Genomic DNA, 14,270 nt, shown 5'->3' on the forward strand with positions numbered 1-14,270 from the left:
AGGAGAGTACCGAGTGATCTGAGAACTCAACGGCCTTCTCACAGACCTCTGTAAAAGATTCACCTTTCTTAACAAAAATCATATCTATTCTGCTGCTTCTCTGCCCACAGAAATACGTATGTTTGCCTGCCCGACCCCCCCATGTGGCCACATCTACTAAACCCGCATCCTCAGCCAACTTATTCATAAATGAACCCTCATATTTACAGAATCTGCCAGTCCTGTCTACTGCCCTCAGGACTTGGTTGAAGTCCCCTGCCAAAATGACTGGACTTGATGTATACAGGTACGGTTTGATCTCTAATAAGAGTTCCCTTCTCTCTGAGGGCCCCTGGGGGCCATACACATTGATCAATCTGATCAGATTCCCTTGGAATACAATGTCAAGCATCAAACAACGCCCAACCTGGATTTCTATGATTTTTTTAATCTCCAACCCCTGAACATTTTTGAAAAGTATTCCTACCCCTCCTGCCGGCTCCTCAGCAATAGACCAAAAGGAGGGCCCGTGCCACCAATCTCTTTTGGCTTCAAAAATCTCACTTCTGGTTGTGAGCCTGGTCTCCTGCAAGAAAAGGATTTCAGCCTCCACCTTTCTAAAAAAATCAAAAGCCAAAAATCTGGTCTTCCTATTCTTGATGCTACAGACATTGGCTGTAAGGAATGGGATAGGATGATCCATCATTAGGTCTTGTTTTGCTTCTGCCTACCACCAACCCCTTCATCACCCCTTCTTTTCACCTGAACTTTTGGGGTACTCTCTGCCCCCTCCAGGTCAACCACCACCTCCTCCCCTGGGGACTCTGCCTCCTGACTCTCCTCCCCACTCTCTTTCCTCTCTCTTTTTTTCCTGTCCTTCTTTGCCAAGGCCCTAGCCTTCTTCTCCTCTTTCCTCTCCTCTTTCCTCTCCTCCTCCCGCAGCCTCTCCTCCTCTTCCTCAGCGAGATCCCCCCAGGTTTTACCATCTGGCAGGACAAATCTGTTGTCTGTTGCTACCGTCATTTTTGGGGGAATGTTTTTATTTTTCTCTGAGGGTTTTCCCCCCGCCACACTCCACTCCCCTTCTCCTCTAGGCTTACTGACCCTCTGCTCTCCTTCCTTTTTCCCACTGTTCCCCTTGGGTAACCTCCCTTGTGCCCCACCCACCACCTTAGTAACTGGGGCAGAGGATTCAGGCTGCACAGCCTCCCTCTCTGGTTCCACTACCTCTGAGGTTTGATCCCCTTCCTCCAGAAGTTCCATTGAGAGGCTCATTTCCTCCTCCAAATTAGAACATCCTGCCACCATATTGTGCCATGCGTCGGGGCAAGAGCTGTGGGCGTGGCCTAACTTTAAACACAAATTGCAGCGGATTTTCTGGCATTCCTTACTGGGGTGCCCAGTCTCACCACAGAGGGCGCACTTTTGAACTGTGCATTTAACTGCAAAGTGCCTGTTTGATCCGCACTTGAAGCACACCCTGGGTTGGCCGGGGTAGAAACAAACGCCCCTGTCCTTCCCAATAAAAAAGGAATTGGGGAGGTGCTTGGGGACATGGAGATTCATGTGCAGTTTGACCTGCACCTTCCACCCTCCTACCCAGAAACCCTCCTCATCATACAGTGGGGTGAAGGGGGACAGAACGGTGCACTGTCTCTTTAGCCAGATCAGCACATCATCCGGGTGCACAGACTCAGTCTTAAACATGATGGTGACTGTCTTGGTGTCGGGCCTGGAGACTGGGGTCACCCTAAACCCCTCCCACTCTGGGGCACCTTTCTTACCCTCATACCTGCGCCAGAAATCATCCAACCCCTGAGACAGTTTGAAGCCAAGATCAAACTCAGTGTCTGTGACACTTATCAGCCCACTTACGTCTGCAGGGGTAAAACCCAGGGACTGTTTGATGAGATTCCTGCCCACAAACCTGCGCCCCGGGAACTCACCCCTCTCCTTCTCCCACTTGATCTTCACTACATTCTTCCTCCTACTGGCAGCACTCTCACCCGCCATAGAGACATTCTGCTGAAACAGTCTCTTACCATCCCAGGCACCTCTCCTCCCTTGTGCCCCTTCACTCTCAGTATTTACAGGGGGATTCCCTGCACCCTCTGTGGCACCACTTTCACCCACTCTTGCTGCAGCATCACATACGGTTTTATCAGTCAATGGTGCAACCATGTCAGTACTCCCTGCAGCCATATTAGTACTCCCAGCAGCCATGTCAGTACTCCCAGCAGCCATATTAGTACTCCCAGCAGCCATGTCAGTACTCCCAGCAGCCATATGAGTACTCCCTGCAGCCATGCCAGTACTCCCAGCAGCCATGCCAGTACTCCCTGCAGCCATGCCAGTACTCCCAGCAGCTATACCAGTACTCCCAGCAGCCATGCCAGTACTCCCAGCAGCCATACGAGTACTCCCAGCAGCCATATGAGTACTCCCAGCAGCCTTGCCACACTGCACACTCACATGAGGCACACTCCCGCCAGACACACTCACAGTATTAACATTATTGCATGGCAAAGAATCAGTCAGTGGATCCCAGGAATCCGCACATGACGGACCCCCATTCCCACCCGCAGGAGTCACAGTCCCTTTAGGAAAAGCAAAAGAGTCTTTAAAACCCTTTTTCAGTTGGTTTCTCTCCATTTCCTGGAACCTCCTGCGGTTATGATAAAGCTCTCTCCAGGGCTCTATAACTGCCAGAACCCCGGTAATGTTACTTTCAATGTCCTCCAAGTCTTTGTTTAAATAAGCAATTTTTTGAATTGCTTTTGCTCTCTGTGCCCCCCTAAGGGCCCCCAGTCCAGCCACCATATTGTCTATACTCCCCTCCAAAATGTTCCTTTTCTCCTCCAGAATACTGATGTCTCTCAGAGCCCTGATGATCTGGGTCTGATTGGGCCCAGCTGAGCCCACAGTCTCTGGCTTCCCAGCGCCATTGCTAGCAGCTGTCTCTCCCCCATCACACAGGTGCATTGCTCCTACCTGGGCCATTGCAGCAGTCTCAGAGCTCTCTCTCAGCGCCTCCTCAGCCACTTCCATAGCCACACAGCCTGCGGCCTCAGCACTTTCCATGGCTGCCTCGCAGCCTGCAGCACTTCCTTCCTGGGTCCCAGCATGCCTTGCAGCAGCTTCCTGGCTTGCCTCTGAACTGCAGCTCCCAGCAACAGAACTGCCGTTTTCCGCAGCAGAACTGCAACTCTCTGCAGTAACCTCGGCTTGGTCGTCCAGGGTGTTCGCTCGCTCAGGGACCTCCATTACAGATGGAACGCCGCACGTGCCGGTACTTTCTCCTTCCTTGTCACTTTTAGCCATGGCCTTCACCTCCTTGCGCACCTCACTGCTCTCAGCCGCTGCTGCCAGATTGGGGGGAGCAGCCTTCCTGCTGGATCTCAGGCAGATCCTCACTCCTTTACCCGGAGTTACCACAACTTTCTTCCTCATTCTTTTGAGGAAAATTTTTTTGGGGAAATTGCAGAAAAAAAAAATAATTCTCCTGAGAGAAATCCTCACAACCTGCAAAGTTTGCAGGTAAAAAGCACTCCTCCCAGACCCAAAAAGGGCCTGGGAAACCCTCACAGTCTGGAGCTCACACACACACCTCCTCTCAGTATGGGAGTACAGCTTATTGTGTGCCCAGAACATTCCTTCTCTGTATATTTGTATTTATACATATGGGTAGGAGGTGCCATAGTGTTTCCCTTAGACAGTACAGTATGGGGGTACAGCTTATTGTGTGCCCAGAACATTCCTTCTCTGTATATTTGTATTTATACATATGGGAGGGAGGTGCCATAGTGTTTCCCTTAGACAGTACAGTATGGGGGTACAGCTTATTGTGTGCCCAGAACATTCCTTCTCTGTATATTTGTATTTATACATATGGGTGCTGGGAATTTGCAACCATCGTTGGAACTCTCAGCCATAAAATCACAGAATAATGTTGGAATTAACACATGCAGCCTGTAGTAAGACAACTTATCATGCAGATAGCCATTCCCCTGCCCGCCTTAATTACCTACCCCTTACAGCAAACCCCACCCCATTGGGGAATTTGAAAAATTCATCCTCCAGTCACAATCCTTTCCCCCAAACATACATTATCATGGCTTATGCTTGCCACCCTTTAAATCGACCATAAGAATAAAATGGTGCCTGGCCATATGGGGGAATATGAGGGGTTTAATGATCTCTAAACGTTTCTAATCTTTCGGGACTATGGTAGATCATTTTAGGGCAATAGCGCAGCAGATGGTATATTTTATGTATAATGTAGGAAGGCAGTTTGTTGGAGAGGAGATGTGCCGCTATCTACATGGTACAAACAATAAACAATATTATAAATGATGAATTCAGCTCATTAAGATGGAAGCAATGATGCTCTGCCCTTGTACCCCCCCCCATTAATGAGATGGTATAGCCTGCCCACCTTACATGTGCCAGCGCTGCAGAGTTCAATGCGGGGACAGTTCTGCACGCCGGAATGCCGACACTTGGAATGCTGGGAATCTCTGCAGCACCCAGGCGGGCAGGGGGGATAATTACAGGGAGACAATAAATGGTTCCGGAGGAAGAAGATATCGGGAATTGGCTATTGCAATCTGCTGACATATCTATAGCTGTGTGACCTGATGAACTACAACACTCTGTGCTGGGAGGGGGGCACCAGAATCTTCAGTAACAAAGAACTTATGGGGTTTTATAGTTTCACCCCCATAAAAATTCGGTGAAAGGCAAAAATCAACCCTGTTGTTTAAGGAAAGCCTAAATCACTGGGGGTGCCAAATATTAGCCCCCCCCCCCCAGTATGTATGTATATATTTATTTATAAAGCGCTACTTATGTACGCAGCGCTGTACAGTAGAATACATTAATACAAACAGTGAGTTATTAAGATAATAATAGATAAATACAAAGTATAACAAATGTAGGGTTCCCCAGAAATTGGGTCCCCTAGGTTGGTTGCCCCCAGGATAGGCCCCAGGGAGGGTAACACTTTAGTAGTGGGACACCTTGGGTGGTTGGCACTATAAGGGTTAACAGGGAGTTAGCTTCCCTGCAGTTCAATAGTTAAGCCACAGGGTGCACACAGTATATAAGGCTGTGCAGCCATGTGCCTTCAGGTCTTCCTGCCTGGGACCCCTCTGGCTAGAGGATAGTGACAGGCTGGGTCTAGTGAGCTAGATGTGTGTTATAGACCATTCTAGGAGTGGTAGACAGGAGTATTTAGCTGGGCAGCTTGGCCCCACCAGGAGGCAGATGAGATTAAGATCTCCCAGCACTGATAGCTGGAGTCAGGGATACAAGAGCTAGGGTTAGGAGTGTGCCTAATCTGGGGGATAGCCGGTTGACATTTCCGGGGTGAGGTCTCCAGGGGGTGTCTGCTCGGCGTGAGTACCGGGGGTAGCCCTAGAGAGGGTATCCCGGCGTGAGTACCGGAGGGAACCCCAAAAGGGAGGGTCATTTGGCTGGAGTGTGGCCGGTATCCCAAGAGAGGGGGACTTCAAAAGCCTAGAGAAGGTATCCTGACATTCTCTGTATCCTGTGTGCCTAAGCTGTCTACCACTCTTCCAATAAACACAACACTTTGTTCAGCATTACATCAGTGTGTGTGTATCTCTCCTGGAGGATCTACCTGCCTGGTAAGCAATTACCCCAGGGGGGGGGCAAGGTACCAGGGGTGCTGGGAGTCCCCACAAAGGAGCAACATATTAAGTTCTCAGGAGGGGAGTTATAGTTCATTCTATCCCTATCCTGGGTGGAGGCACGCCAAAGTACAAAGTAATAGCTGTTCCCCATAATAAGCGGGGCTCAGGACTCCTGGAAGCGCCAAAACAGAGTAATTCAGCAGGTAGTGCCACCACCGTTTATTAAGTGGGCTACACAAATACAAATAAATAAAAGATATAGTTGCAATAAGATAAGAGTCAAAGACACAAGAGGATGGAGGTCCCTGTCCCATAGAGCTTACAATCTCACTTATATAATGCCCTAGACTGGAGCTCCTATTGGCACAAAACTGCACCAACCGGGGTTCTTCTCAGTAAGCACCACATGGATCCTCTTCTTCCTTCACTCCACCGGGGGCAACGCACGGGCAGCAGAGTAAAATCGCTGTTGTTGTGGTTCGGCTTTTCTCTCTACTGCCCATAAGCACCCGTGTGAATTAGGAAAATGGCACTGTGGTGCTCGCTGAGAAGAACCCCAGGCCAGTATAGTTCTCTGCTCACAGGAGCCCCGGCTCGGGGATATCAGGTAAGTAATTACAACATACACGGGCAGATTTCAGCTTCCAATTCAAGTCCTTCGGCTTATCTACCCTATGTATGGGCATCCCTGACAGGCTTACCCAACTGACATCTGGCCTAAAATTGACCAGATCTCGATTGGCAGGTTTGATTTTCCATCGGATCAACGAGCAGATCACAATGTATATGGCCAAATTTAGTCTCCATTGTTCTTAGACTTGCTAGGCACAACTCCCTATGACCTCCCATAAAGCGCTTAGGGCTCTGGCACATGGGGAGATTAGTCGCCCACGACAAATCTCCCGTGTCTTGGGCGACTAATCTCCCCTAAATGCCATCCCACCGGTGAAAATGTAAATTGCCGGTGGGATGGCATATGCGGTGGCACGATTTCACTGAAATCGCACCGCCGCGTATGCTTTCCCACCGGCAATTTACATTTTCGCCGGTGGGATGGCAATCCGGGAAGATTAGTCACCTGCGAACAGGGAGTTTTGTCACGGGCAACTAATCTCCCCGTGTGCCAGAGCCCTTATGAGAACCCAGCATAAGCTAATTACTGATTGGATGCCATGAGTTAATACACGGGCTGATTCTAGCTGCCGATATCGCCCCCTTAGACCGTTTCGGCAGCTAATCGGCCCATGTATGGGCACTACCGACGGGCCTGCCCAACCGATATCTGGCCTGAAATTGGCCAGATATCGATCGGGCAGGTTAAAAAATCTAGTCAGATAGAGGACCGCATCGGCCCGTTGATGGGGTCCCCGAACCGACTTTGCCTTTACCCTTCATTATAATTCAATCGTTTGGCCCCAGGGCAAACGCCAAGCGAGCTGATCTGAAGGTATGGCCACCTTTACTTTTGGTTCATATTGCCTTTTAGATGAACATAAGCTTTAAATCTCATGTTTGAAACATGTGTATTTTACTCCTGAATTCATAGGATTTGCTTTAATGTCTTTAAAATGTTATTTTACTGCGGATAAATAATTCAGCATCTCTTAGCCTATATTCAGTCTCTTCAACATTGTTTTGCTACACGCCAGGCAAGGATCTGTAATGGGGAATATTTGGCTTTACTGCAGGGAGCAGCTTAGCTGCCGGAGCAGAATGGGAAAAGGACTCCTTTGGCATTCATTTACATAGACTTTGGGGGTAATCAGGAAGGGGGTGTAGAGAAAAGACCCCCCAAATCTAAGGATAGCCATTGTGCAACCACAAATGGTTTCAGACCTATAAATGAGACAAATGGAACATCAAATGATTGCTGTATTTATGAAGGAACAATATTATACCAAATTACCTATGTGAAATATTAGCTGCCCCCTTGGTTACTTAATCAACCAACTGAACACATTTAATGGATAATTAGATTCATCTGATTGAAAACAGCCAGGCTTGATTGCCGCTCTAAACCTCACTGTGTACTGAACCTTTCCGTTAGAGTTGCCGCCACATACAGTAGCTTCTACAAGAATGCTTTGCCAAGCTGAGAAAAATAAATTGAAATATATCATTTTGGAAAGGGTTACAACCCCATCTGAAGCCTCCTCTATTTGCATCATGGGGGAAGAAAATTCCTTAATGACTCAAAGATGATATTCGGACAAGTCCCTGGGTCACCACAGTGAGTCCCATTATCTCCAAATGGAGAAGACTTTGAAGTTGGAAAACACCCAGATGCTACCCAAGACTTTTGGCATGGTGTTCTGTGGACAGTAGTGTCAAAAGTAGAGCTCCTGTGGACAGCACAGGTCCCCTTTTGACCAGGGCTGTGGAGTAGGTACATAAAACCTTCGACTCCAACCTCAGACTCCAACTCCAGGTACCAAAAATGGCTTCTGACTCCACAGCCCTGCTTATGTTGGGCATAAAGCAAATACATCATCCCACTCTAAGAACATGTCAACAGTCAAACGTGGTGGTAGAGTGATGGCATGGAGTGGTTTTGCTGGTTTAAGGTGCCCATACACGGGCCAATTGTAGCTGCCGATATGGGTCCCTTAGACCAATTCGGCTGCCAATCGGTCCATGTAGGGGCACAAACGACGGGCCCGACCGACCGACATCTGGCCTGAAATCGGGCAGATATTGATCGGGCAGGTTAAAAAATTTTAGTTGGATTGGGGACCTCATCAATGAGCCGATGTGCCTATTCCGGCGCTCTAATTCAAATAAGCCTAAATTCACCTCATATCGCCCCCCCGTAGGTGGGGATATCGGGAGAAGATTCGCTCGCTTGGCTAGGCGAGGTTGAGCGGATCTTCACGTGTATGGCATACACAGGCCGATTGTAGCTGCCAATATCGGTCCCTTGGGCCGATTCGGCAGCTTATTGGCCCATGTAGGGGAAACAACAACTGGCCTGCCCGACCGATATCTGGCCAGATATCGATCAGGCAGGTTAAAAAATTCAGCCGAACCGACTGCACCTATTCCAGTCGCTATAATTCGATCGTTTGGCCCCAGGGCCAAACGACCGAATTAGCCTAAATTCCCCCGATATTGCCCACCCATAGGTGGGGATAGCGGGAGAAGATCCGCTCGCTTGGCGACCTCAACAGGCGAGCGAATCTTTACTTGTATGGCCACCTTTAGGCCCTAGATAACTTGCTGTTATTGAAGGAACCATGAATTCTGAACTTCAAGGAGAATCTGCTCCTTAGCTGAAGCACAATTAAATCAAAAGATGATCCACAATTCAAAAGCAAGTCTAATGTTAATGGCTGAGGAGACACAAAATTCAAGTTCTGGATGGGTCCGGTCAAAGCCAGAGATGCTATGGAGGAAGTTTAATTCAATGAAATGGTGAAATAAAGCAGTTCAGGGAGGAGTGGCTAAATAATTATTAAACAGCGATGTGAAAACCAATTCCAAATTTTAGGAACTATTTGATGCACATTTGCTGCTAACGGTGGTGTAACGGTGGTGCAACTAGTTAAGTTCCAAGGGGCAGTTACTTTTCTCCATAAGTGATATGGGTATTGGATAACCGAATATCCTTATATAAGTGCAATTTAAAAACTGTTGTGTTTATCCTGGTTCCCTTTGTCAGGGAGGGGGGCAAATAATCACTTTAGGAAGTTATATGTTACCCCTGAGGGTTGTAAAACACAACTGAGAACACCTATAAAATGTGTGGTGTATATTAAATGTTAAACATTGGCTGTGGGGTGTAATTGTACCTTCAGAAAAACTCATCCAGCAATATTGCTAGAATCACGCTATTTTGACCTGCCAATGCGACTCCGAGAGCACACGTTTAAATGACTTGTCACTTCAATTAATGTTTTATTAGCATTTTGAAAGAGGATAATGCTCCTGCTCTGAAGGGATTAATTAGCTCCGCAGATAAGCAAGGAGATCTGCTGCTGCACTCTGCAATCATTTAATGGGGAGGGAAAAATAATATGACTCTCATTTAACTATTAGGTAGATATACACAAGTGCCAAAATATTTGTATATCCTAAGTGGTGGCAGGGCTAAGGGCACAGAAGCATGTCGGGGGTCTATTGTTTATATAAAGTAGGGCTGTCTAACTTGCAACCTTCAGCTGAGCATGCTGGGAATTGTAGTTTAACAGCTGGAGGTCATAGTGATTGCTGTTGGTATATCTCCAATCTATACCATTCTCCTTATCTGCCATGCCTAGACCCAGGCCTGGGATTTGGAATTGTCTCAGGGAGGTTAGCGCCCTTGAAGGGATATTATAACCTCTTAATATTCCTAACTTCAAAACCAGGACACTTTGATCATGCTGCCAATCTGCCTAGTCTCCTTGGAGGCTTAGGGAGAATTTATAAATAGAGGACACTCTTGTTCCTTCTTACTCTTCTTTCTTCTCCCCCATTTTTGCCTTTCATATGTGGTGTCCATTCCATAACTGTGTTGTATGGTTCCATCATTCCTCCATTTTTAGTCTTCGGCTTCTCCTTCTCTTCATATTTTATGATTACATTTTTTTTTTATTATTCCTGGTTTTCTCCCAAATTTCCATTGTCTCCAGCTGCTGGTTTTCACACTGCAAGGTTATTTCCAAGCTCACAACACAAGTGTTGATGTGGGTGCAACACTGTTGCCCCCTGCACAGTTCAGCCAGATTCAAGGAGACACAAAGATGCCTTCAGCCTTAATTTTGGTTCTTACTCTCCCCCATCCTTCCTTATATTTCCCCCTTCCTCCTATATTTCTGATTTATTCCCCAGTGGTATCTATTGACAAACAGATGTTACCTGTCTCTTTTCTCCTCTTCTTTATTTTTTCTTCTCTGTCTTTATTTCCATTCCCCTCTGCTATCTCACCCCATTCTCTCCTGGAAGCTTCTCTTAGATGTTCTTCTCAGACTTTCCACCATCATAACTGGGCCCTAAAAGTATATATTTTATATACTGAACTTACTGCACCGGCCTAGATGTTCAGCATCCCTAGAATAGTAATGATCCAGGCCTGCAGAGGAACTTGCCATCTTGAATTGTGTTAAGGTGGCCATACACGTTAAGATCTGCTCGCTAGGCGAGGTCACCAAGCGAGTGGATCTTCTCCCGATGTCTCCACCTGGGGCCAAACGATCGAATTAAAACTACGGTAATGGGCTCAGTCAGTTTGCATCGGCTTGCATCAACGAGCCGATACTGTTCCCGATCTGACTAAATTTTTTAACCTGCCCGATCGATATTCAGGCCAGGTATCAGTCGGGCAGGCCCGTCGTTTCTGCCTCTACACAGGCCGATAAGCTGCCGAATCAGTCTAAGGGAGCGATATCGGCAGCTACAATCGGCCCATGTATGGGGGCCTTTAGTCCATTTAGTGAGGGCCAGTAACACTGCATTTGCCCAGTATGTTCTGGGCCCGCTGTTGAGAAGCTCTAAGCTTATGCGGTTGCTGCAAATCATCAAGCAGAAAATTAGGTTGACATATTATGGAAGTTGATGCTACAGATTAAATTCTGATGCAGAATGCACTGACTTCTGAGCTGCCATGTAATGAGAATGTAAAATTAAAGGGGAACTCCGGCTTCTGAAACAAAACAGAAACCCCTAATATTCGTATCCTGTAATCTGTTCCTTTAAAAAAATATAAATAAATAGCATTTGTATATGCTGAAATCCAACTGCAAAACAGTTCTTCTCTTTCTGCATCATTTTAAATCCTGGCAGGGGAGGAGGGACTAAAACACTGATGTTACAAATGTTACATAACCCACAATGCATTGCACTTTGAGGTTCCTTATGTTTACTTTTCAAAAAGCTTGGGTGGAGTTCCCCTTTGATTAATCATTTTTGTATCATGATTTTATATTCTGTATATATTTAGAGAGAGTATATTGTGAGTCAGACCTTAAATTCAGGTAACTGAAAGCAGCCCAAAGCAGAAAAGAAGATGGGGAGCCGCTATGGGCATCTTTGGGGGCACAGATCTTCTCGAAAGGGTCATCTCCTTGGGCTGGTACAGAAGCCCAAAATATAATGTACAGCATTTCTATCCTACAATTCTTTGTTAAGCTTTAGTGTTACCAGTAAGTGTAAATATATTGGAATGAATTGCAGTTTGGGGGTGCACTGTGCTTTGATACGTAACCTTGCTAGTGTTGCTAGTGTATCTGTTTTATCCTTTCTTGACCCCAGTATATATTAATATGCCTTCATATTTCGTTTCCAGTTGATCAGCAGCAGTACTTGTATATCGAGATAAGAAATAATCTACAAGAGGGAAGCTGCGTTATTTCCATATGCCACTCACTTTTGAGGCTTCCTTCACACCTTGTGACACTTGGCCAACAGATCAATACTTGATGTCTCACCTTCGGGTGTCTGACCAAGGACATGAAGGGAGACGGCTAAGCAGGCTGGGTACCAATCAAGGCTTGGGGGGGGTGGAGTTTGGCTTAAAAGTTTGGCTTCTACATGTCTAAGCAGGAGCACCTTTTGGAACCTTGAGGTACCATCCAGGTATAGTGATGGGTGAAATGTTTGGCCAGGCATGGATTCACAGCGAATTTGCACGTTTCGCCATTGGTGGATTGTTTCGCGAAACAAAAATTGTCACGGGCAACAAAACAATAGCCGCGGGCAACAAAACAATAGCTGGGCGACAAAACAATAGCCGCGGGCAACAATTTTTTTGACGTGCGACATTTTCACCATTTCGGCAAAGTGAAACGGGACAGATTCGCTCATCACTATCCAGGTATAAAGTACAGGGAACAGAGCAAACACTTCACTGAGTTGCTTTGCCTGATTGTATATAAACAGGGCCCCCCCAGTGAAACTGGCTAATTAGCTATGTTGGCAGTGTCATCGGGTAGGCTTTCTGCCTGCTGATTGACCATACGTCAACACGATACCTCTATAAGAGATAAGGCCATCGCGCTCTTTCCACTGTGACGTTTGCTCGTGACCTTTTCATCCTCGGTGTCAGCTCGATGATCATTCTTGTGTGAGTGATCAGTTGGTAGCGCTCTAATCTGTCATCTCCTGTGCCAGCTGCTTGATCAGTACGGTGTCTGGATCTAACCCTTCTCATTGGGCATCAGCTGGTAGCGATACGCTGGAACTTTGCCTCGCCTTTTATTTTCAGTCCTCTGCATGTTTGAATTATTAAAAAGGTAAAAGCAGACAAAGTACTCCCCGTTTTATAGGCACTTTATAAAGGGGTTTTACAAGTGCTTTGCCAGAATGAGAGTGTAATTCATAGAGTTGTAGTGTAACAGGGATGCTGGGCCTAATGGCAAACGCAACTTAAATGGGATGAATCAATACAGACTATTAAAGTTGCATCGTATATAAATATATATATATATACACACATACATACATACATATATACAGGTTATTTAAAGAGATGATGAATGAGATTGGTTATTATTACAACATGGCTAACGCCAGTGTCTAATGCCTGAAGGGTCCAAGTATTGTAAATATCAATACAGGATTAAATACAGGCAGTTACTTGCTTGATTATATTGGGCAGACTTACTATGACCGGATCCCATTTTTGTTTATGGAGCTGTGACATTGTTTATTCATCCAGTTAGTCTGTCTGCCTATTAGAATGTTCTCAATAAATGGAATTCATTCACTTATATAATATCTGACTGAAGGTGAAACAAATGCATCTAAATTGTTTAGATGTGAAACAAACCCAGAACACCTCTTATAAGCCGAGGAGCAACTCTTATAAGCTCCTGAGGAACACTGCTAATAAGCTACTGAGGAACACTGCTCATAAGCTACTGAGGAACACTGCTCATAAGCTACTGAGGAACACTGCTCATAAGCTACTGAGGAACACTGCTCATAAGCTACTGAGGAACACTGCTCATAAGCTACTGAGGAACACTGCTCATAAGCTACTGAGGAACACTGCTCATAAGCTCCTGAGGAACACTGCTCATAAGCTACTGAGGAACACTGCTCATAAGCTCCTGAGGAACACTGCTCATAAGCTACTGAGGAACACTGCTCATAAGCTACTGAGGAACACTCCTCATAAGCTCCTGAGGAACACTGCTCATAAGCTACTGAGGAACACTGCTCATAAGCTCCTGAGGAACACTGCTCATAAGCTACTGAGGAACACTGCTCATAAGCTCCTGAGGAACACTGCTTATAAGCTACTGAGAAAAACTTTTTATTCCAGAAGCTTTTAACTTCAGCAGCTTATGAGGGGTTGTCTTTGAAAGGACACCTCTCATAAGCAACTGAGAAACACCTGTCAAAAACTACCAAGGAACACCGTTCAGAAGCTACAGAGGAAAATATCTCCCAGGCTACTGAGGGACACCTCTCATAGGCTAACAAGTGACTCCTCCCAGGAAACCCCCCTCATTAGAAACGTCTCTCATGAGCTACTGAGGAACAGCTCTTGTTAGCTACTGAGGGACATCTCTCATATGCTACTGAGGAACACGTTTCTTGAACTACTGAGGAACTACTCCTCTCATAAGCTACCAAGGAACTCCTTCCATAAGCTATGGAGGAACATCTCTCATAAGCTATGGAGGAACATCTCTCGTAAACTACTGGGGAACGTCT

The 14,270-nt window shown here is 46.3% G+C and overlaps 1 protein-coding gene across 2 annotated transcripts in view; it reads left to right on the plus strand.

Moving 5' to 3' along the window:
* The window catches only part of mmp24 (matrix metallopeptidase 24), a 62,478-nt gene that overhangs the window by 19,393 nt on the left and 28,815 nt on the right, over positions 1-14,270 (plus strand). Inside the window, exon 1 of one of the 2 annotated variants that reach the window (XM_031894569.1) lies at positions 2,454-3,268. The exons of the other annotated variant lie outside the window; for it this stretch is intronic. Coding sequence (XP_031750429.1) covers positions 3,059-3,268 — 210 coding nt within the window. The 5' untranslated portion in view covers positions 2,454-3,058. Of the gene's footprint in view, positions 1-2,453; positions 3,269-14,270 lie in introns of those variants that run through there. 2 annotated transcript variants of the gene reach the window in all.

Source organism: Xenopus tropicalis, chromosome 10 (genome assembly GCF_000004195.4).
Source record: "Xenopus tropicalis strain Nigerian chromosome 10, UCB_Xtro_10.0, whole genome shotgun sequence".
Taxonomy (NCBI): domain Eukaryota; kingdom Metazoa; phylum Chordata; class Amphibia; order Anura; family Pipidae; genus Xenopus; species Xenopus tropicalis.